Source organism: Scyliorhinus torazame, chromosome 1 (genome assembly GCF_047496885.1).
Source record: "Scyliorhinus torazame isolate Kashiwa2021f chromosome 1, sScyTor2.1, whole genome shotgun sequence".
Classification (NCBI taxonomy): Eukaryota; Metazoa; Chordata; class Chondrichthyes; order Carcharhiniformes; family Scyliorhinidae; genus Scyliorhinus; species Scyliorhinus torazame.
The window spans coordinates 223,234,906-223,260,232 of record NC_092707.1 but is presented as its reverse complement, the minus strand read 5'-3'; the positions used below and the strand labels follow the sequence as shown (position 1 = coordinate 223,260,232).

Sequence of the window (25,327 nt, the reverse complement as noted above, 5' to 3'; positions counted from 1 at the left end):
CGGGGAGCCAATGGATGTGGTATATCTGGATTTCCAGAAAGCCTTTGACAAGGTGCCACACAAAAGGTTGTTGCATAAGATAAAGATGCATGGCATTAAGGGGAAAGTAGTAGCATGGATAGAGGATTGGTTAATTAATCGAAAGCAAAGAGTGGGGATTAATGGGTGTTTCTCTGGTTGGCAATCAGTAGCTAGTGGTGTCCTTCAGGGATCAGTGTTGGGCCCACAACTGTTCACAATTTACATAGATGATTTGGAGTTGGGGACCAAGGGCAATGTGTCCAAGTTTGCAGACGACACTAAGATAAGTGGGAAAGTAAAAAGTGCAGAGGATACTGGAAGTCTGCAGAGGGATTTGGATAGGCTAAGTGAATGGGCTAGGGTCTGGCAAATGGAATACAATGTTGACAAATGTGAGGTTATCCATTTTTGTAGGAATAACAGCAAAAGGGATTATTATTTAAATGATAAAATTAAAACATGCTGCTGTGCAGCGAGATCTGGGTGTGCTAGTGCACGAGTCGCAAAAAGTTGGTTTACAGGTGCAACAGGTGATTAAGAAGGCGAATGGAATTTTGTCCTTCATTGCTAGAGGGATGGAGTTTAAGACGATGGAGGTTCTGCTGCAATTGTATAAGGTGTTAGTGAGGCCACACCTGGAGTATTGTGTTCAGTTTTGGTCTCCTTACTTGAGAAAGGACGTACTGGCACTGGAGGGTGTGCAGAGGAGATTCACGAGGTTAATCCCAGAGCTGAAGGGGTTGGATTACTAGGAGAGGTTGAGTAGACTGGGACTGTACTCGTTGGAATTTATAAGGATGAGGGGGGATCTTATAGAAACGTATAAAATTATGAAGGGAATAGATAGGATAGATGCGGGCAGGTTGTTTCCACTGGCTGGTGAAAGCAGAACTAGGGGGCATAGCCTCAAAATAAGGGGAAGTAGATTTAGGACTGAGTTTAGGAGGAACTTCTTCACCCAAAGGGTTGTGAATCTATGGAATTCCTTGCCCAGTGAAGCAGTAGAGGCTCCTTCATTGAATGTTTTAAAGATAAAGATAGGTAGTTTTTTGAAGAATAAAGAGATTAAGGGTTATGGTGTTCGGGCCGGAAAGTGGAGCTGAGTCCACAAAAGATCAGCCATGATCTCATTGAATGGTGGAGCAGGCTCGAGGGGCCAGATGGCCTACTCCTGCTCCTAGTTCTTATGTTCTCTGCTAATGAACGCCAGCACACCATCGGCCTTCTTCACAGCTCTATCCACTTAAGTGGCAACTTTCAAAGATCTATGAACATAGACCCCAAGATCTCTCTGCTCCTCCACATTGCCAAGAACCCTACCGTTAACCCTGTATTCCGCATTCGTATTTGTCCTTCCAAAATGGACAACCTCACACTTTTCAGGGTTAAACTCCATCTGCCACTTCTCAGCCCAGCTCTGCATCCTATCTATGTCTCTTTGCAGCCGACAACAGCCCTCCTTACTATCCACAACTCCACCAATCTTCGTATCATCTGCAAATTTACTGACCCACCTTTCAACTCCCTCATCCAAGTCATGAATGAAAATCACAAACAGCAGAGGACCCTGCGGTACGCCACTGGTAACTGGGCTCCACGCTGAATATTTGCCATCCACCATCACTCTCTGACTTCTATCGGTTAGCCAGTTCGTTATCCAACTGGCCAAATTTCCCACTATCCCATGCCTCCTTACATTCTGCATAAGCCTACCATGGGGAACCTCATCAAATGCCTTATTAAAATCCATGTACACTACATCCACGGCTTTACCTTCATCCAGGTGCTTGGTCACCTCCTCAAAGAATTCAATAAGGCTTGTGAGGCAAGACCTACCCCTCACAAATTCGTGCTGACTATCCCTAATCAAGCAGTGTCTTTCCAGGTGCTCAGAAATCCTATCCCTCAGTACCCTTTCCATTACTTTGCCTACCACCGAAGTAAGACTAACTGGCCTGTAATTCCCAGGGTTATCCCTATTCCCTTTCTTGAACAGGGACGCGACATTCGCCACTCTCCAATCCCCTGGTACAACCCCTGATGACAGTAAGGACGAAAAGATCATTGCCAACGGCTCTGCAATTTAATCTCTTGCTTCCCTTAGAATCCTTGGATATATCCCATCAGGCCCAGGGGACTTGTCTATTCTCAAGTTTTTCAAAATGCCCAACACATCTTCCTTCCTAACAAGTATCTCCTCGGGCTTACCAGTCTGTTTCACACTGTCCTCTCCAACAATATGGCCCCTCTGTAAATACTGAAGAAAAGTACTCGTTCAAGACCTCGCCTATCTCTTCAGACTCAATACACAATCTCCCGCTACTGTCCTCGCTCTAGTCATTCTCATATTTCTCACATATGTGTAAAATGCCTTGGGGTTTTCCTTGATCCTACCCGCCAAAGATTTTTCATGCCCTCTCTTAGCTCTCCTATTCCCTTTCTTCAGTTCCCTCCTGGCTATCTTGTATCCCTCCAGCGCCCTGTCTGAACCTTGTTTCCTCAGCCTTACATAAGTATCCTTCCTCTTAACAAGACATTCAACCTCTCTTGTCAACCATGGTTCCCTCACTCGACCATCTCTTCCCTGCCTGTCCGGAACATACATATCAAGGACACGTAGTAACTGTTCCTTGAACAAGTTCCACATTTCACATGTGTCCTTCCCTGTCAGCCTATGTTCCCAACTTATGCACTTCAGTTCTTGTCTGACAGCATCGTATTTACCCTTCCCCCAATTGTAAACCTTGCCCTGTTGCACGCACCTATCCCTCTCCATTACTAAAGTGAAAGTCACAGAATTGTGGTCACTATCTCCAAAATGCTCCCCCACTAACAAATCTATCGCTTGCCCTGGTTCATTACCAAGTACCAAATCCAATATGGCCGCCCCTCTGGTCGGACAATCTACATACTGTGTTAGAAAAGCTTCCTGGACACACTGCACAAACACCACCCCATCGAAACTATTTGATCGAAAGAGTTTCCACTCAATATTTGGGAAGTTGAATTCACCCATGACTACTACCCTGTGACTTCTGCACCTTTTCAAAATCTGTTTCCCAATCTGTTCCTCCACATCTCTGCTGCTATTGGGGGGCCTATCGAAAACTCCCAACAAGGTGACTGTTCCTTTCCTATTTCTGACTTCAACCCAGACTACCTCAGTCGGCAGATCCTCCTCCAACTGCCTATCTGCAGCTGTTATACTATCTCTAATTAACAATGCCACCCCCCCCCCCCCCCCACCTCTTTTACCATCCTCCTAATCTTATTGAAACATCTATAACCAGGAACCTTCAACAACCATTTCTGCCCCTCTTCTATCCAAGTTTCCGTGATGGCCACCACATCGTAGTCCCAAGTACCGATCTATGCCTTAAGTTCACCCACCTTATTCAAGATGCTTCTTGCGTTGAAGTATACACACTTCAACCCATCTCCATGCAAGTGCTCTCCTTTGTCAGTGTTACCTTCCCCACTGCCTCACTACACCCTTTGACGTCCTGAATATCGGCTATCTTAGTTGCTGGACTACAAATCCGGTTCCCATCCCCTGCCAAATTAGTTTAAACCGTCCCGAAGAGTACTAGAAAACCTCCCTCCCAGGATATTGGTGCCCCTCTGGTTTGGATGCAACCCGTCCTGCTTGTGCAGGTCCCACCTTCCCCAGAATGCGCTGCAATTATCCAAATACCTGAAGCCCTCCCTCCTACACCATTCCTGCAGCCACGTGTTCAACTGCATTCTCTCCCTATTCCTAGCCTCGCTAGGTATCATGTGGCACCGGCAACAAACCAGAGATGACAACTCTGTCTGTCCTGGCTTTTAACTTCCAGCCTAACTCCCTAAACTCATTTACTACATCCACACCCCTTTTCCTACCTACGTCATTGGTACCAATGTGGACTTCTGGCTGCTCACCCTCCTCGTTAAGGATCCTGAAGACACGATCCGTGATATTCCTGGCCCTGGCACCCGGGAGGCAACATACCTTCTGGGAGTCTCGATCTCGACCACAGAATCTCCTATCTATTCCCCTAACCATTGAGTCTCCTATCACTATTGCTTTTCTATCCTCCCCCCCCCCCCGCCCTTCCCTTCTGAGCCCCAGAGCCAGACTCAGTGTGAGAGACCTGACCGCTAGGGCCTTCTCCCGGTAGGTCATCCCCCCCCCAACGGCATCCAAAACGGTATACTTGTTTTGAAGGGTAACAGCCACGAGGGGTCCCTGCACCGTCTGCCCACTCGTTTTCTTTCCCCTGCTTGTAACCCAACTACTCTTGTTCTGTACCTTGGGTGTGGCTACCTCCCTGTAACTCTTGTCTATTACTTCCTCTACCTCCCGGATGATCCGATGTTCATCCAGCTCCAGTTCCCTAACACGGTCTCTGAGGAGCTGGAGTTGGGTGCACTTCCCGCAGGTATAGTCAGCGGGGACACCAGTGGTATCCCTCACCACCCACATCCTACAGGAGGAGCATGCAACTGCCCTAGCCTCCCTCCCCTCTTACCTTACAGAATATAGCTGCCCTGTGGACCAACTGGAACTCTGCCCTCCAACTCTGCTCCCAGTCAGCTGCACTCTCTGTAAACCCCCGGTGCCCATCACGCTCTTTGAGGAAATGTCGGAAATGAAATGAAAGGAGTACCTTACTCCCTCCTCACCTAACTCCCTCAGTCACCAAACTCTCACTATAGCACTCAAATGCACCCAAATTCAGCACTCCCTCAGTCACCAAACTCTCACTATAGCACTCAAATGCACCCAAATTCAGCACTCAGTGCAAACAAAGTCTGCACTGAAGCTGGATCACCTTTATACTGTGAATCTAGCCTCTGAAAACTGGCCTAATCCAATTAACTAATTAACCAGCTCCAGCTGCAAGTAGCTACAAGTAGAACCTTTGTTTGAAGCTGATTGAAAATTCAGCTTCTTCTAAACCAATGATGCAACTTTTTGAATTCCTTATTCTCTCTGCTGCTTGACTGAAAGATACATGTTCATTAAGCATTCATGGATCAAAATGATACCAACAAAAATAAAGAAAGGGGAAATAGGGGAATCGACATCCCTCCCTCCCTAAAGAAATGAAAATTCAGGGCACAGACATTTCATTTTGAGGTATGGAAGATACAAATCACATTCATCTATCCCCATTATATAAAGGCCTTTCCAGTAACTTATGTTATCCTTACAAATCTGTATATATCAGTAAAAGCATAGTTCTGGGTGAAGGAGCATTGTAATATAGTTAATCTTTTCCTGTTTAATAAGTGTTTTATTCTTTTGTTAAAGCTTCATCAGCAGTGTCTGTGACTCTGTTCAGTAGCTGCCCTCCACGTTTCGAAACAAAAGATCCCCTGGAATATGATTTGTCCATTAGTAACACGGCATTAGTAACGAGGGAGACATGGCAGCACAGTGGTTAGCACAGTTGCTTCACAGCTCCAGGGTCCCAGGTTCGATTCCCTGATGGGTCACTGTTTGTGCGGAGTCTGCACGTTCTCCCCGTATCTGCGTGGGTTTCCTCCGGGTGCTCCGGTTTCCTCCCACAGTCCAAAGATGTGCAGGTTAGGTGGATTGGCCATGCTAAATTGCCCTTGGGTTAGGTGGGGTTACGGGGATAGGGTGGAGGTGTGGGCTTAAGTGGGGTGCTCTTTCCAAGAGACTCGGATGGGCTGAGTGGCCTCCTTCTGCACTGTAGATTCTATGATTCTATAACACCAGCTGGGATTGTAACAACTTCATAAGATTCCTTAATTGGTTACTTAATTTAACAAAAATAAGTTTTAGCTTTGACTTGTGGAAGTTACTACATTGTACATTTTCCCCTTTCAGGTTATAATGCATTTTCTTAAAATTTAGAAGCACTCTTAGGTTTGAAACCAGCAAGAATTAACAGCTGTGGTGAAACTGGACTTGTCTCATTTTTTGTTTTTATCCAGGAAATCCTTGGCTTACAGGGGTCGGGAGCTGCTGACTAAACTGAAAGCTGCAGGTGTTGGGGATAGGCCAGTGGTGTGGATTGCACATAGTATGGGAGGTAAGAACTTTACAAAAACAAACAAGCAGTTTCCCCTCTGTCCCTGTTCAATGGTTGTCACTTGTTGGAACATATTTCTGTGCCTTCATCAGAATCTTCTTCATTATATTATTTTTGAGTAATTTAACACATAAGGAGGACATTCAGGACATCAAAATATGCTGATTCTTTGTTGAAGCTTTTCAATTAATTCAATTCCCCCCCTCTTTCCCCATGACTTCATTTATTTTCATTCAAATATTTACCCAATTCTATTCTGAATGTTACTATTCACCATGCTTCCACCATAATTTCAGACAATGCATTCCAGATCACAATATTTTGCTGAGTAGAAATTGTTTCCACATGGCATTTCTGATTTGTTTGCCAATCACCTGAAATCTATGTCCTCTGCTACTGGACACGGTTTTTCTCTCCGAATCATTTATGATTTAGACACTTCTTATCAAACCTCCTCTTAATCTCTCTGCTCTACTTTGAGGAGAACAATACTGGCTTCTCTAGTTCTTCCACATATCTTATGAATGTAGGAGCAGGAGTAGACCACTTAGCCCCTCAGACTAGTTCCATATTATGTCTGATTTGTGATCTAACTTGACATGCAGCCTTTGCCCCATATCCCTTCAAGGATCTGGAAGTGAATCAGTGGAGCACATTAAACCTGGCACATGTAGAACATAGAACATTACAGCGCAGTACAGGCCCTTCAGCCCTCGATGTTGCGCCTTCCTGTGAAACCAGTCTAAAGCCCATTTACACTATTCCCTTATCGTTCATATGTCTATCCAATGACCATTTGAATACCCTTAGTGTTGGCGAGCCCACTACTGTTGCAGGCAGGGCATTCCACACCCTTACTACTCTCTGAGTAAAGAACCTACCTCTGACATCTGTCTTGTATCTATCTCCCCTCAATTTAAATCTATGTCCCCTCGTGCTAGACATCACCACCGAGGAAAAAGGCTCTCACTGTCCACCCTATCCAATCCTCTGATCATCTTGTATGCCTCAATTAAGTCACCTCTTAACCTTCTTCTCTCTAACGAAAACAGCCTCAAGTCCCTCAGCCTTTCCTCATAAGATCTTCCCTCCATACCAGGCAACATTCTGGTAAATCTCCTCTGCACCCTTTCCAATGCTTCCACATCCTTCCAAAAATGCGGTGACCAGAATTGCACGCAATACTCTAAATGCGGCCGCACCAGAGTTTTGTACAGCTGCAACATGACCTCATGGCTCCGAAACTCAATCCTTCTACCAATAAAAGCTAACAGACCATATGCCTTCTTAACAACCCTCTCAACCTGAGAGGAAACTTTCAGGGATCTATGTACATGGACACCGAGATCTCTCTGCTCATCCACACTGCCAAGAATCTTGCCATTAGCCCAGTACTCTTGTCTTCTTGTTATTCCTTCCAAAATGAATCACCTCACACTTATCTGCATTAAAATCCATTTGCCACCTCTCAGCCCAGTGCTGCAGCTTATCTATGTCCCTCTGTAACTTGTAACATCCTTCCGCACTGTCCACAACTCCACCGACTCCACTCTATCAAATGCTTTCTCGGCATCCATCGCCACCACTATCTCCGCTTCCCCCTCTGGTGGGGGCATCATCATTACCCCTAGCAGCCTCCGTATATTCGTATTCAGCTGTCTCCCCTTCACAAACCCAGTTTGGTCCTCATGGACCACCCTCGGGACACAATCCTCTATCCTCATTGCCATTACCTTGGCCAGAATCTTAGCGTCTACATTTAGGAGGGAAATAGGTCTATAGGACCCGCATTGCAGCGGGTCTTTTTCCTTCTTTAGGAGAAGCGATATCGTTGCCTCCGACATAGTCGGGGGCAGCTGTCCCCTTTCCTTCGCCTCATTAAAGGTTCTCATCAGTATCGGGGCAAGCAAGTCCACATATTTCCTATAAAATTCGACTGGAAATCCATCCGGTCCCGGAGCCTTCCCCGCCTGCATACTCCTAATTCCTTTCACTACTTCCTCTATCTCGATCTGTGCTCCCAGTCCCACCCTCTCCTGCTCCTCCACCTTAGGAAATTCCAGCCGGTCCAGGAAGCACATCATTCTCTCCTTCCCATCCGGGGGCCGAGCTTCGTATAACGTTTTATAGAATGCCTTGAACACTCCATTCACTCTCTCCGCTCCCCGCTCTATCTCTCCTTCCTCATCCCTCACTCCCCCTATTTCCCTCGCTGCTCCCCTTTTCCTCAATTGATGGGCCAGCAACCTGCTCGCCTTCTCCCCATACTCATACTGTACACCCTGTGCCTTCCTCCACTGTGCTTCTGCAGTACCCGTTGTCAGCAAGTCAAATTCGATGTGTAACCTTTGCCTTTCCCTGTACAGTCCCTCCTCCGGTGCCTCCGCACATTGCCTGTCCACCCTCAGAAGTTCTTGCAGCAACCGCTCCCGTTCCCTACTCTCCTGCTTTCCTTTATGTGCCCTTATTGATATCAGCTCCCCTCTAACAACTGCCTTCAGCGCCTCCCAGACCACTCCCACCTGGACCTCCCCGTTATCATTGAGTTCCAAGTATTTTTCAATGCACCCCCTCACCTTAGACACACCCCTTCATCTGCCATTAGTCCCATATCCATTCTCCAGGGTGGACGCCCTTCTGTTTCCTCCCCTATCTCCAAGTCTACCAAATGTGGAGCGTGATCCGAAATGGCTATAGCCGTATACTCCGTCCCCCTCACCTTCGGGATCAACGCCCTTCCCAAAACAAAAAAGTCTATTCGCGAATAAACTTTGTGGACATAGGAGAAAAACGAAAACTCCTTACTCCTAGGTCTACTAAATCTCCACGGGTCTACTCCTCCCATCTGCTCCATAAAATCTTTAAGCACATTGGCTGCAGCCGGCCTCCTTCCAGTCCTGGATCGCGACCTGTCCAGCCCTGGCTCCAGCACCGTATTAAAATCTCCCCCCATTACCAACTTTCCCACCTCTAGGTCCGGGATGCGTCCTAGCATGCGCCTCATAAAATTGGCATCATCCCAGTTCGGGGCATATACGTTTACCAAGACCACCGCGCCTCCCCCTGTAATTTGCCACTCACCATCATGTATCTGCCCCCGCTATCCGCCACTATGGTCTTTGCCTCAAACATAACCCGCTTCCCCACTAGTCTAGCCACCCCCCTGTTTTTCGCATCTAGCCCCGAATGAAACACCTGCCCCACCCATCCTTTGCGTAGTCTAACCTGGTCTATAAATTTCAAGTGCGTCTCTTGTAACATAACCACGTCTGCCTTAAGTTTCTTTTTTTTTCCCTTTTCAACAAACGACATTTATTTCACTTCCACAGCCTCTGCACAAAACTCTTAACAACACACCACCTGACAGAGGCCACCTGAAGCCCCTTTACATATCAGTGTCAATTAATGGATACTTAACATAAATGAGACAACGAATTGCAATGTCTCTTAACCCATTACTTAACAGTCTCCCCTTCATTGGAGAAAAAATAATAATTCGGTGAAAACAAAATTGAGAAACTCAAAAACACACACATGGCTCCCTCCCTTTTTTTTTTTGTTTGGACGAGAAAGAAAAAAAACAGTCACCGAAACAATCGCCCTTCATTAACAATATCCAAAAGTTTCTGTGAACTCACCCCTCTTTTCGTAAAACAATCTGACAGTTGCTAGCTCCTGTCGACTCATTTAATTTTTGTTATTTCCCCTCTGTCCAACATCTGCTTCACTTGCGATGTCTATCCGTAATCTCTTTTCATTGACACTTTTTGTAGAGTGCACATCTTCCCACAGGGATTTGTCAATGTGACAGTCAATAGGAATTTTACCCAAATCCCCTAATCCCAAAATTTCTGTCAATATCGTACTTATATAAAAGGCCATATCCACCGCCTCTACAAGGCGTAACATCTCAGCAGCCAAAGTGCTTTTGACCACGCTCCTTATTTTCTTTGTTTCCCACACAGCCTTAAGTTTCTTAAGGTGTGCGAGTACTCGTGCCCTCTTTATCGGCCCGTTCAGCCCTCTCACATTCCACGTGATCAACCGGGTTGGGGGGCTTTTTACCCCCCCACACCCCCCCATGTCGATTAGCCATCCCCTTATTCCAGCTCCTCATCCGGTTCCCACGCAGCTGTGTCCCCCCCAGGCGGTGTCCCCCCGCCCACCCCACCCCATTCCGGCTCCCCCCTCTCCCCAGCAGCAGCAACCCAGTAGCTCCCCCCCCCCCCCCCCCCCCCCCCCCCGGCTAGATCCCCCACTAGCGTAGTTACACCCCCCATGTTGCTCCCAGAAGTCAGAAAACTCTGGCCGACCTTGGCTTCCCCCCCGTGACCTCGGCTCGCACCGTGCGACGCCCCCTCCTTCCTGCTTCCCTATTCCCGCCATGATTATCATAGCGCGGGAACAAAGCCTGCGCTTCCCTTCTGGCCCCGCCCCTCGTGGCCAACACCCCATCTCCTCCACCTCCCTTCCTCCCTCCACCACCACCTGTGGAAGAGAGAAAAAAGTTACCGCATCGCAGGATTAATAACACAAAACTCATCTTTCCCCCCCCCTTTTTCCCCCACTCTTCGCCCCCCCCCATACTCGCCCCACCACTTTGTTTCAAACGTTCTTTTTTAATAACCCGCTTATTCCAGTTTTTCTTCCACAATAAAAGTCCACGCCTCATCCGCCGTCCCAAAGTAGTGGTGCCTCCCTTGATATGTGACCCACAGTCTTGCCGGTTGCAGCATTCCAAATTTTATCTTCTTTTTGTGAAGCACCGCCTTGGCCCGATTAAAGCTCGCCCTCCTTCTCGCCACCTCCACACTCCAGTCTTGATATACGCGGATCACCGTGTTCTCCCACCTACTGCTCCGAGTTTTCTTTGCCCATCTGGGCAGCACGGTAGCATTGCGGATAGCACAATTGCTTCACAGCTCCAGGGTCCCAGGTTCGATTCCGGCTTGGGTCACTGTCTGTGCGGAGTCTGCACATCCTCCCTGTGTGTGCGTGGGTTTCCTCCGGGTGCTCCCACAATCCAAAGATGTGCGGGTTAGGTGGATTGGTCATGATAAATTGCCCTTAGTGTCCAAAATTGCCCTTCGTGTTGGGTGGGGTTACTGGGTTATGGGGATAGGGTGGAGGGGCTGAACTTGGGTAGGGTGCTCTTTCCAAGAGCTGGTGCAGACTCGATGGGCTGAATGGCCTCCTTCTGCACTGTAAATTCTATGATAATCTAAGGACCATCTCTTTGTCCTTAAAACGGAGGAATCTCACCACTATGGCTCTAGGAATTTCTCCTGCTCTCTGTCCTCGCGCCATCACTCGGTATGCTCCCTCCACCTACAGCGGACCCGCCGGGGCCTCCGCTCCCATTAACGAGTGCAGCATCGTGCTCACATATGCCCCGACGTCTGCTCCTTCTGCACCTTCAGGAAGACCAAGAATCATTAAATTATTCCTCCTCGCGTTATTCTCCAGCACCTCCAGTCTTTCCACACATCGTTTATGGTGTGCCTCGTGCATCTCCGTCTTCACCACCAGGCCCTGTATATCGTCCTCGTTCTCGGCAGCCTTTGCCTTCACGACCCGAAGCTCCCGCTCCTGGGTCTTTTGCTCATCCTTTAGCCCTTCGATCGCCTGTAATATCGGGGCCAACAGCTCCTTCTTCATTTCCTTTTTAAGTTCTTCCACGCAACATTTCAGAAACTCTTGTTGTTCAGGGCCACATGTTAAACTGCCACCTTCCATCGCCATCATGGTTCTTGCTTGCCTTCCTTGCCGCTGCTCCAAAGGATCCACTGCAATCTGGCCACTTCCCTCTCCTTTTTCCATCCGTTTCCAGGGGGGATTCCCTTCTGGTTTACCGCACAGTGCTTCTAGCCGTTAAAATTGCCGTTGGGGCTCTTATTAAGAGCCCAAAAGTCCGTTCCACCGGGAGCTGCCGAAACGTGCGACTTAGCTGGTCATCGCCGCACCCGGACGTCCGTTCGCAGCAATGCTGAGACAGTCATGGGCTTTGACAACATTGAGCATATGGCTCTAGTTTGGAAGTATTTGAGTCAGAAACCTGGAGATTGGGTATAGCTTAATTTAGCTCGATTGGAAAGGAATTGACTTTGTGATTGCTAATTCCCTGCATCATTGTAATGCATAGTTACTGCATTTACTAGTGGAACTGATACATTTACTTATATCAATGGTCTGGGCTGGATACATTTGAATTTAACTACTCTCAATATTAGTCTCGTTTGTCAAGTCTGATATCGTTGCGTTTAGTTAATACAATCTTTCCATTATAGGCTTGCTAGTCAAAAAGATGCTTTTAGATGCTTCAGAGGATCCCGAAATGAGGTCAGTGGTTCAGAATACCCAAGGGATTGTATTTTACAGTGTACCCCATTCTGGATCTCGCTTAGCAGAGTACTCTGTTAGTGCTCGTTTTCTGCTGTTTCCCTCTGTTGAAGTCAAGGAACTCAGTAAGGGTAAGATTGGCTTATCTGATCAACTCAATCTTCTGTTTCTCTGTCATTCGGTCTGTATGTCATTTGTACATTTGAATTTTGTATAGGGCTTAATGTTTTTGTTTCTGTCTAGATACTTTAAAAATATGCCGCGGTCAAACCTACCCTGTAGTTCTGTGTCCAAAATATTTTCAGTGGGGACTGAGGATTCAATGTAACAGATCTGCCATTTTTTTCCAAGGTTGTTTTCTTTCGCAATCTCTTGCCAAAATCTAAAATGTCAGAGTTAAGAGTCTTAAGAACTTTCAGAATTCTGGTATGGAAAACGAGGGTAAACATATAATATTTAGTCACCAAGAGTAAAGCAACAGAAAATACACTTGATAAAACTATTGAAAGATAGACAAAATTAAACCTAAGCAGAACGCCATGAGTGAAAATGAGAAGAGAGCATGGTTACCGAAAAGGGAACACTTAAGTTCTATATTACCAACACTTTGAAATCGGTATCCAGGAACGGAAAGGTTGTGGGTCCAGCCATTGATAGCCTGCAGCTCATCTCAACGAGATGCTCCCCAGATTTTGGATCACCTTTGATCGTGGCAGTTGATCAGGATGAGCAGGATTTGATATGCATGTGTATTCTGATCCTGCTTTTAATAAAATACAAAATGTTTAGCTTTGAAATTGCTCCCTGCAGTAATTTCAATATGAAGTATCATTCATTTCAAGCATCCCTTGGTGAAAATAACCACATCCAACTCTGACATCTACATCTATTTGTCCCCCTTTATACATAAAGCAATGACCTGGAAAATGTCTGTTTGTCCTTACTTTCTGTACATAAAATCTAAAAGCAGAAAATAAGCGTTGAATGGAGAGCACTTGGCTAAGAATGACCATAGACGAGTACTACAGAAGACCAAGGAAAATCTAAAGTGGAAAGTCTAAATTGGAAGATTTCAGTGGCTAGAAAAGTAATCCAGCCAGAGATAAATGGAACCAAAGACTGACAGAAAAAGCTGTCACTGGACAATGCTTCAGGAGATTCTTTAGGTACAGACTAGGTACATTCAACAAGAGGGAAAGGTAGGTAGGTAGGGCTTCTTCGATAAGGTGGAAGATAGAGGATATGATAAAACCAAAAACAGGTGTATGATGCATTCAAGGTGAAATCTACAAGCAGGAAGCAGGTCAAATGCTATAATTTGAAAGGGGAAGTGAAGATTAGCAGAGAGAATATAAGAATATAATGGCAGTCAACATAAAAGAGAACCCAAAAAAACCTCTTTGGGCATTTAAGCAGTAAACTAGGAGTGAAAGGTGAAATGGATCCTATTAGTCAGGGAGGATGATATATGCTTAGGATCACAAGAAAAGGCTAGAATACTCAATGAGTACTTTACTAAGCGGTATTTACTAAGGAATAGGAATCTAACAAAATATCTGTAGAATTGGAGATGGTAGAGGTAATTGATGGGCTGAAAATGGAGAGGCAGGAGATCCTGGACGTACAGGGCGACATTGCTAAACTTAGGCACCTGATCTTCACCTCCGCTTCACGACATCTCCAATGGGAGGAGGTGATAGGAAAGAGTCCTTTTAAATGTGGCGGCGGGATATGCGCTATCAAACCCACCCTGGCACGGAATACGGCACAAAACCCCAGATGCATAATTAATGAGGTTGGAGTTGGAAGAAATGGCGTGGATTCTTTCCCTACCACAGGACGGGGTGCGATTTTATTGGAAATCGACAAAGGCCGATGTTGGGCGGGGAAAGCGGCCTTGAGGCTTTTTCTGCCTTATAGTGTGCCACTTAGTGCCAAACATTTTCATGCACGTTTCCACGCCATATCGCTGGTCTCTGATTCACCCGCCTGCCATCACCACAGCACAGAAATCATTAAGGCCAGCGTGCAGCAGCCACACTTCACAGATCGCAGGGAAGTGATGGGCGCCAAGAAATCCACTCCCACGTTTTTGGATGGCTCTTTGGAAAGGCCCTCTCTCGATGCAGTAGAAGCCCAATGTGATGTGCTGTAACTGCGCTCAGAAGGAATACCTGCCAGAAAGGTGATGAATGCAGCATGGGAGACAGTGGCCAGTGTTAACGCCGTGCAGAAGAGGACAGCTAGGGTAAGTCACTCTTCTCATAACTCTCAACTCACGTGCACACACACAAGAGATGTCCACAGGAATCTCACTCAGTGCGAGCTGAAGAAACACCAGCACTCACCTTTCCACACACGTTTTCATCTCCCATGTCCTAATCACCTCGTTCATAGAATTTACAGTGCAAAAGGAGGCCATTCGGCCCATCAAGTCTGCACCGACCCTTGAAAAGAGCACCCCACTCAAGCACACACCTCCTCCACCCCACCCCCTTAACCCAGTAACCCCAATTAACCTTTTTGGACACTAAGGGCAATTTAGCATGGCCAGTCCACCTATCCCGCACATCTTTGGACTGTGGGAGGAAACCGGAACATCCGGAGGAAACCCACGCACACACTGGGAGAACGTGCAGACTCCACACAGACAGTGACCTCGTTGGTCCCACTCACCATCCACACATGCCAGGCATCCTTTTCATCTGTCCTGGCACATGCCCTCCTTACACTCTAGCCATCTCTTTTCATGCAAGAGAAGCAGGCACATAACAAGAGGGAGAGATCCCAGATGGGTGGAGGGATTCCAGAGCTGAAGGTCCTTGCAGATGGAGCAATCCAGCTGGCCGGGGAGGATGTCGACCACTCCTGTGCTGATGGTGAGGACGATGGTGATCAACCAAGTGAAGGTCCATCACTGCAACATCCATCAGACAACAATGCTATGAGTCATGTCTCCTGTTTCTCAGGTATCTGCCATGCACTAATGAACCTCCTTTTTTAAGTGAAACATCTGGAAAGCAGCTGAAGGAATCCACCAGCCAGGCCCTCGACTCCAGCCCCAACAGAAGCACAGACAAGGGATTCAAAGACCCCAAAATAGAGGAACCATCACAGCAGTTACCCATCCCTCCACCAGCGCAGATACACATCTCGGTGGGACCTAGTTCTGGAATAACCTCAGGATCACGATCTGGTGCGCACATCACACTGTCTGATCCACAGCAGGCGGTGGCAGGGACATCCCAAGGTGTCAGCACTCAGAGCATTACTGGAGACCAGGAATCTGCTGAGTCAAAGTCAGATGGCGAGCCTCTGGACTTGGTCACACCTCCTTTGCAGTAACTCCAAAGGCAAGGGTGGGTAAATCAGAAAGAAATGTCTGCCACACTCATCAGATTGTAAGGCTGCATGGCGGATCCTGTCCGTTTTACGTCTTGAGGTGCTTGTGCCGTACTCCAGCATAATGAGATCAACACAGCCATGGTGGCACTACTGCAGGACGAGCACTCCATGGTGCAGCCACTTGCTGGTATCCATTGGTGCCAATGCCAGAGGACGGCGGGGCTTCTTAGCCTCACTCCAGCTGTCCTTCTACCCCAAGAATAAAGCCAGGGGACCCGGGTACCCATAGGGGGGAGGATCAACTGGTGCACACCCCAGGGCATCCAGGTTCCCAGCACATTGATGGTGTCCCTTCTCAGTGACTGAACACATCAGTCATGCCTGTGTCTTGTGAGTATGTCTCCCACAATATATAGGGCTAGCATTGCTCATTCCAGTCATTGTCCTTGTGTGCTCTCTTCTTCTTTGAGGTGGACTGGCTCCCCCGTCCTATCAGCTTCTGCCTCTGGTGACACTGTTCCTCAGCTCATGAAGGATGCTGTTAGTTCCGGAGAGATAAAACATCGCCACGATATGAACCTGGTCATTGAGAGCAAGCGAACTAGAATCAGCCAGTCAGAGGTCAGAAGCTGTGCACTGTCCCCCATTACAATTTGTCATCATCCTCCTGCAATATAGGGACTTTGGGTAACCGCTGCATCCCTATGACAGCAGCCTTATCACAGAGGGTGTGCACTGCCATCAGTCAGATAGGAGAGCAATGCTCACAGAATCCATGTGAAGATAATGGGATGTCCTCACTGGATGTTCTCAGCAACACTGGTTCTCAGAAACACTGATTCTCGGACATCTGCAGGGATGCTGGGTGCTGTCTGTAGACCCTGGGTCTAACGAGGCTCCTCCATGTAACGGCTCTCTGGGGTTCATCCTCTGCATGTGGAGCAGGCCCTTCCTCTTCACGGTTCTTCCGCCTTTGATGAGACAGGCGCCTCCATTGCCATCCTCTTCTCTCCTGCCTAGAAGCGAGAAAAATGACAGCGAGATCACCAGACTTCATTATCCTGACGGTCTCCGCACTGCAGTATCAAAAAGAGACACTTGACGGTTAGCATTTGCCCCCTCATCTTTGTCCACTCATCATCTGAAGCTGCCTATCAAAGTCCATTGACTCTTGTCCTGGCCACTACATTGATGCCCAGTCCTCACTTCACATTCTGCTTTGGCAACACCGCACACCAGCCTTACCCCACAAGTGGCCACAGCTATAGCCACTCTCCTGCATCCTGAGCTCTCGCCTCCAGTGCAGGCATTGTACAAAGCACTTGTCAATATGCACCTCAGCAAACAGGCAAGGATATTACCCCTGCCTCCCTCGGAGTCAGTCCTGGTACCCCCAAGTCACACCCTGGTATTCCCGAGTCAGATCCCGGTGTCCCCTGAGTCAGACCAATGTACCCCCCCCCCCCCCCCCCCCCCTCCAGTCAACCCCCTGATTACTCCGAGCTGCTCTGCAAGTGCTGCGCTCACCTCCGAGCTTCCCTCATGTGCATGCCTTTTGAAGCCAGTCGCTATTCACACAGTTCTGATAACGCGCCATGTGGATGGATTTTTTGATGAGGGCATGATTACAGTGTATGGGTTCTATAATGATGTCCTCGATGCTGAATGGTGGGAAACACAGCCCACCACTTGCAGGGTATGGGACAATCGCAGCAAGCTTTCTGCCAACATAAAATGCAACTTTGGACTTTTCACGATATTTTCCACTCCTGTCACCGAACCCGCCCAATGTGGACAGGAGTTGAAAATCCAAGCCTTAGTCTCAAACATAAAATGACTTGCAGAATATTAAAAGCTTAAATAGAGAATAGGGGTAAATGTGCAAAACCTGAAGTAAAGTTTTTAATATGTATTTTATTATTATTAATATTATTTTGTATAGCAACCCGGGGGGTGGGGGGTTTCGGGTATGTGTTTATTATTGTTTCATGGGTGGTTTGTACATTGGGGGAATTTGCGATATAAGTGTACGATGTTGATCTGTGTGTTTTATGCTTTTCTTTTTTCTGTAAGGGGTTTTTGTTGAAAATTTGCTAAAATTTAATTAAAATATATATTTTTAAAAATATATTATTTTGTATAATTACATTAATATAATAGTAATAAAGATGCCATGAGAACTCAGCAGCTTAACTCTTGGAATCCTAATTGATTGCTTAATTCAAATACATGGTAAGCTCAAAGGATACAGAAGTCCCACAGCTCCAGGGTTTATTTTGTAACCGTCCTTTAACTTGTCCTTTAAAACTAGGATTTCATAAGGAGTCATTATCAACTTTTTATTTACCTTTGTTCACAAATATTTCCTTGTAGATTCACCTGCTTTGAGAGAACTGAACAATAATTTCACCAAGCTGGTACGGGAACACGAAGTCAACATACTGAGTTTTGGGGAAATGTTACCAACCTACATTGGCAGTATGATCAAACTTCATGTGGTACCTCCAAATTCAGCAGGTATAGTATACCTGAGACTAGCAAGACTATCCATCAGACCTATTTCCAGTTCCCTCAACTGTTTTCCCACTAAATCACCCAACATCGCTACCTGGCTCCCATGTTAGTTGATATTGTGAATGTTTCTCACTCCTCAGGAACTGTTCCATTCTCATTCAATTCTTGTGTTATCAATAAAACCTCTTGATCCCTCTGTCCTTGAAAACTACCTCAATCTCCCTGCCGACTACTTCAATCTCCCTGCCCTGTCCTGAACATGCTGTCGGGGCGGCATGGTGATGCAGTGGTTAGCACTGCTGCCTCACGGCACTGAGGACCCGGGTCACTGTCTGTGTGGAGTTTGCACATTCTCCCGGTGTTTGCGTGGGTGTCACCCCACAACCCAAAGATGTGCAGACGAGGTGGATTGGCCATGCTAAATTGCCCCTTAATTGGGAAAAAAAAAATTGGGTTCTCAAGTTTATTTAAAAAGAAATTCCCCACTGGCAGTTTTGCAGCCCATAAATTTCTGCCTTGACGTGTCCACAATTTTACATTGGACAGGTGTGGCCTTTGCCCATTTGAGGCCCAAAAGTGGCTACTTAAGGGCCACTTCACCTGTGGCTTCAATTTTGAGACTGGCAGAACTGGTTTCTGGGGCAGGGGAGACGTCTCTACTCAGGCCTCCCTGATAGCCCCCCTTTCCACATTACAACCCCCCTTGCCCCACCCCCGGTCTCTACATCAGGACCTCCACCCCCTCCCTCTCCTTGACTACCACTTCCTGCCATGAGATTCCTGTGTCTGGTCTTGGACTCTGGAAGTTAGAATCTGAGGGTTGCTTATAGTCTCAGTCCTGCCATTGAGGATTTCTCGGTTGGCAGGGTTTCACGCCTCACCATCCAAAGAATCAGTGCAGTGTCAATTGGCTGGAGACGGGACTGTTGCACCTTACTCAGGCGTAGGTCCACCCTCAAGGGATATACCGGCCAATCTGATTGGTGGCAGATGTATAATCTCGACAGTGCCAGTAGAAGCTGTGGTCATGACTGGGACTACAAGCTGTCGTCAGAATCAAATTCTCACAGTCCAGGACCAGGTAAGTGCAGGTGGTCTAATGGCGGGGTGGAGAAAAAAGTGTTGGGAGCCTTAATGAAGAGGACTGGGAGGGAGAGAACTCATGAGGTGTTATACCTTGTGGCAGGGTCTCCCCGCTGCCCCAAACTCCTCATCAGCCTTAGTTGAGGCGAAGCTCACCCATCTCCCATAAAATTGTGGAAAGGGCAGGAGGGCAGTGGAAACACCATCCAGGAATTTTACAGGACCCCCCCCCACACCACCTGCAAATCCACCAATGGGCAACCATAAAATTTTGCTTTATGATTTATCAAAGTCACATGTCATCCCATGTGACTGTGACCATGGTAAACTAACTCTCCTCATAATTTCTCAACTTGTCTGCAGCCTTTAACATGTTGGCCAAGCCATCCTCTTCAGCACTTCTCCATTACCAACGGCATGGGAATGTACTCACCTAATTCCATTCTTACTTATCCAGAAATAGTCAGAGAATCGCCTGAAATGGCTTCATTTCCACAACATGAGGCAGAATTTTACTAGCCCCCATACAAAGTAGGAACCAGTCAAATGCTGTTAAAATCGCAGAGAGAGATGTGGATTGATTGGCTCCTTAACCATGTCATGCCATCCAGGAATTTCATCGATGGTGGGAACAGGTTCGGGTGGGCTTGTCACCCGTCCCAGGACATCAGACAGACAACTTGCAGATTTTCCTTATTCAGGGCCGTTTTCCCAGGTTGTTGGCATTTGGCCAATAGCATATCAGTATCTGCTGCTAGGGAGGCCATTGGGCAGCTTGAACAAACTATTTTTTTTAGCAGAAAGGAGACTGCAGCCCCAACAATTTCAATCAATAGAAATTTTCAGTTTTCAAAATTTTCTTTGGCCTACCTACTGTAGGCTTCAGAAACACTGTCTTCCTCAGCAGTGGCCACCACTGAAGTTCCTGAGCTGCTAGCCCCTGATTGGACTGGCAGCTCTTGGCGTCTGGTGGCCTTCCTGAACAGGATGGCAATCCCAGTGGCAACTACTTAATTGGCTGCCGCTCAATAATTGTCCCAGCGGCCATTCATGGATCTTGTCGGCTCACATTTCCAGCTGATGACAGAACCTCAAATGATTTGATAAAATCCTGCCCCTCACTCAATTCTGATCCTACCTTTGCTTATCTACTTCTGAAACCTCCATCCATGCCTTTGTTACTTCTGAATGTGACAATTCCAAACCACTCCTGGCTGAACTTCCATCTCGCATCATCCACCAAGTTCTGTTCACCCATCACCCCTGTATTCGCTAACCTACATTGCCTCCGGATTAAGCAGTGTTTCAATTTTGAAATTCTCATCCTAGTTTTCAAATTCCTCCCACCTCTAAATCCGTTTTTTAGAACTATAACCCTCCAAATTATCTTAGCTGCTCCAATCTGGCTTCTTGGCATCCCTGATTTTAATAATTCCACCATTGGTAATTTTCCCTTCAACCTCTTTCACCCTAACTTCCAATATTCCCTTTCTATGTCTCTCTGTCTCTCTACTTCTTTCTCCTCCTGTTAAAATGCTTCTTTAAACCTACCTCCTTACAAAGATTTTGTTCCTCCATTTGTGACTCAGTGTCAAAGAGCCTTGGGGTGTTTTACTATAAAAGATGCTGTATAAATACAAACTGTTCTTGTTGATTCCATAGACTGCACTCTAGGCCACAAGGTAGTAAGACATCAATAGAAGGGTGTATTGGCAGAAAATTTGCCGAAAGATTCAAGAACTTTAGAGTAGTGATAATTGGGGATGTCTGTTATCCCAATATAATTATATAAACTGAGAAAATAACAATGTAAAGGACAAAGAAGAGAAAACATTTGTGAAGCCTGTCATAACTTTCTTGATCAGTGTGATTCTGACCCAACAGGATCTAGTTCCAGAAAGTAAAATGGGTTGGAGCATGTTTTAGTGAAAGAGCATTTGGTAAACACTGATCACAACATCATTTAGTTCAGAATCATTATGAAAAAGAGCAAGACAAATTCAAGTATGAAAATATGCAGTTGGAAGGTTGTTAAATTAAGTTAGTTGAAAAGGAATCTGGGCCAGAAAAATTGAAATTGAAGATTCAGGTAGAAAACAATAATATTAGCAATGGAAGGACTTCCAATTGAAGGCATTATGGATACAAACATCCACCTTCCAAGGTGACAAGAAAGGCCATAGAGCTCCCTGGATGAATAAAGAAATAAATAGTCGCTTGATAGTACTCAACTTGAGTATTGCTGAGAGATGCAAGTTTTTGTATTGCATTCATAAGAACAGATGCAAGAATGGCAAATTTCAAAGGGAGCAGCAGTCAATACTGCATGAGAAAGGGTGCAGATTTGTTGGAAAGTCAACACTGATAGTTCAAGGCATTGCCATGGAGAAAGTGCAAACTCCACACAGTCACCGAGGCCGGAATTGAATCCAGGACCCTGGAGCTGCGAGGCAGCAGTGCTAACCACTGTGCCACCTCACACTGCACTGCTGCCTCACAGCTCCAGGATCCTGGGTTCAATTCTGGCCTTGGGTGACTGTGTGAAGTTTGCACTTCCTCCCCATGTCTGCGTGGGTTTCCTCCGGGTGCTCCGGTTTCCTCCCACAATCCTCAGATGTGCAGGTGAGATGGATTGGCCATGCTAAATTGCCCCTTAGTGAATAAATGGTTAGGTGGGGTTATGGGGAGGCATGGGCTTAAGTAGGATGCTCTTTCCATGGGCCGGTGCAGACTCGATGGGCCAAATGGTCTCCTACTGCACTGTAAATTCTATGAAAAATGGACATCGCGCGACAATCACCAGGCAGGAATGTTCCCTTCCAGTCGGGGAACACTTCAGCAATCAAGGGCATTCAGCCTCTGATCTCCGGGTAAGCGTTCTCCAAGGCGGCCTTCAGGACCCGCGACAACGCAGAATCGCCGAGCAGAAGCTTATAGCCAAGTTCCGCACACATGAGTACGGCCTCAACCGGGACCTGGGATTCATGTCGCATTACATTCATCCCCCACCATCTGGCCTGCGAAATCCTACCAACTGTCCTGGCTTGACACAATTCACACCTCTTTAACCTGAGGTTACCCCATCTCTGGATCTGTAAAGATTTAATCACCTGCTAATGCTCGCATTCCACGCATTGTCTGGCAGCTTTGAATTTGTCTATATATGTGTTTCTGGAACAGACCTCTTCATTCACCTGAGGAAGGAGCAGCGCTCCGAAAGCTAGTGACATCGAAACAAACCTGTTGGACTTTAACCTGGTGTTGTAAGACTTCGTACTGTGCTCACCCCAGTCCAACGCTGGCATCTCCACATCTATGAAAAATGATAGAGATTTATTTACACAGAGGGTTGTGAATCTTTGGAATTCTCTACATCAGCGAGCTGTGAAAGTTCAGTCATTAAGTATGTTTAAGGTAGAGATTGATTTCTGATTAGCAACAACATAAAGGATTATGGGGATAGTGTGTGGTAAAAGACATTGAAGTGTCCAATCAGCCATAATTGCATAGAATTGCAGAGCAGGCTCAATGGCCTGAATTTCCTACTCCTGTTCCTATGTTCCGAGATACATAAAAGCTTGGTCGCACTCAAAGTAGAAATGTGACCCTGTCCTAATGTTACTGAGGGAAGTAAAGGTGCAAATTTCAGAGGATCTAGTCAGATTCTTCCAATTCTCCTTAGTTATGGGAATAGTTATAAAGGATAAGGGTGGAAAATGTTCAAACCAGCAGAGAGCAATTGACCGGGCAATTGCAGTCCAAATCAGCCTAATCAACGTTGGGGAAAATTTTACAAACATTAATCCAGCCAAAATTGGTTGGCACTTGGAAAATGTAGTTTAATAAATGAAAGCCATGCTTAATTTTTAAAAATAAATTTGGAGTATCCAATTATTCTTTTTCCAAATAAGGGGCAATTTAGTGTGGCCAATTCACCTACTCTGGATATCTTTTTGGGTTGTGGGTGTGAGACCCACACAGACTGGGAGAATGTGCAAACTCCACATGGACCAACATGCTTAATTAAATATATTGATTTCCTGATGTAACAGAGAGGGCAGTTGAGAGTACTGTGGTTGATGTATATATGAACTTTTGAGAGTGCTGTTTAATGTACTTGTTAGGAAATTTAAATCCATGCAATAAAAGTGGCCCTGACTGCATAAATGCATAATTAATAATTGGCAAAAGCAGAGAATGTTAATGAATGGTTGTTTCTCAGACAGGAGGGAGGTGTTCAATTATATTCCCCAGGGGTTGATGTTGAGGAAACTACTGGTTTTGTTGCCGAGGAATGACCAAGGATATACAGAACTGACCTTCAAATTTGTGGATCATACAAACTCTCAAGTGTAGTAAACAAGGAGTTTAGGAGCAGACTTTGACATAGACTGGTAAAATGCACAGTCACATGATAGATGAACGTTAACACTGAGAAGTGTGAAGTGATTCATTTTGGTTGGAATGGTGAGCAGAAATGATATAAACCAGATTTAAGCATGGTGCAGTAGCAGTGATACAGGTGAAAACATAAATTTAGATGGCTGATAAAAAGAAAAAAATGAATCTTTGACTTGCTAAACAGAGGTATGGAACCTTTATAAATTATTCAGATGGAGTATTGTGGTCAATATGGACATCACCTTTCAACAAAGATGAGACGAGGCCTATGCGGGAATAAAGTGGAGATTTTCTGGAACAAAGCAGATATATTGGGAGACGATGGAGACAGGAGCTGTTCTACTTGGGGCAGAGAAGGTTTCATGAAGTAGAGTTCTGATTGATAAATAAAGAGAAACTGATTTGAACAGGCAAACATATGAATTAGGAGGCGGAGAATCCCGGGGGTGCGCCACACCAGAAAACTGGTGCAGCGGGACGGAGAATCCTGCCCACAATGTTTGGCCTCAACTACTGTCTGTGGTAACTCTCTGGGTGAAAAAATTTCTCCTCATCTCTATCCTAAGTGGGCTACCTCGTATCATCGGACTGTGGCCCCTGGTTCTGGACACACCCACCATCGGGAACATCCTTCCTGCATCTAGTCCTGTTGGAATTTTAAAGATTTCTATGCGATTTCCCCCCCTCATTCCTCTGAACTCCATTGAATGCAATCCTAACCGATTCAATCTCCTCATACATCAGTCCCGTCATCCCAGGACTCAGTCTGGTAAACCTTCGCTGAATTCCCCCTGGAGCAAGAACATCCTTCCTCAGATAAGGAAACTGTCAAGAGCGGACTATACGGTCAATGGAAGAGTCCTGGGGAAAATTGATGTACAGAGAGATCTGGGAGTTCAGGTCCATTGTACCCTGAAGGTGGCGACGCAGGTCGATAGAGTGGTCAAGAAGGCATTTAGCATGCTTGCCTTCATCGGACAGGGTATTGAGTACAAGAGTCGGCAGGTCATGTTACAGTTGTAAAGGACTTTGGTTAGGCCACATTAGGAATACTGCGTGCAGTTCTGGTCGCCACATTACCAGAAGGATGTGGATGCTTTCGAGAGGGTGCAGAGGAGGTTCACCAGGATGTTGCCTGGTATGGAGGATGCTAGCTATGAAGAAAGGTTGAGTAGATTAGGGTTGTTTTCATTGGAAAAATGGAGGTTGAGGGGGGACCTGATTGAGGTCTACAGAATTATGAGAGGTATGGACAGGGTGGATAGCAACAAGCTTTTTCCAAGAGTGGGGGTGTCAATTACAAGAGGTCACGATTTCAAGGTGAGAGGGGCAAAGTTTAAGGGAGATGTGCGTGGTAAGTTTTTTACGCAGAGGGTGGTGGGTGCCTGAACGCTTTGCCAGCGGAGGTGTTAGAGGCAGGCACAATAGCATCATTTAAGATGCATCTAGACAGATATATGAACAGGTGGGGAACAGAGGGAAGTAGATCCTTGGAAAATAGAAGACCGGTTTAGATAAAGGATCTGGATCGGCGCAGGCTGGGAGGGCCGAAGGGCCTGTTCCTGTGCTGTAATTTTCTT

The 25,327-nt window shown here is 46.3% G+C and overlaps 1 protein-coding gene across 8 annotated transcripts in view; it reads left to right on the top strand.

The window, feature by feature from the left end:
- The window catches only part of serac1 (serine active site containing 1), a 256,450-nt gene that overhangs the window by 225,054 nt on the left and 6,069 nt on the right, over window positions 1-25,327 (top strand). For 6 of the 8 annotated variants that reach the window (XM_072502719.1, XM_072502689.1, XM_072502680.1 and 3 more), the window contains 3 exons: window positions 5,968-6,065; window positions 12,353-12,535; window positions 18,123-18,266. In XM_072502719.1, the coding sequence (XP_072358820.1) occupies window positions 5,968-6,065; window positions 12,353-12,535; window positions 18,123-18,266 (425 nt within the window). The remainder of the gene's footprint in view (window positions 1-5,967; window positions 6,066-12,352; window positions 12,536-18,122; window positions 18,267-25,327) is intronic. The other 2 variants (XR_011945462.1, XM_072502709.1) reach the window with 2 other exon arrangements.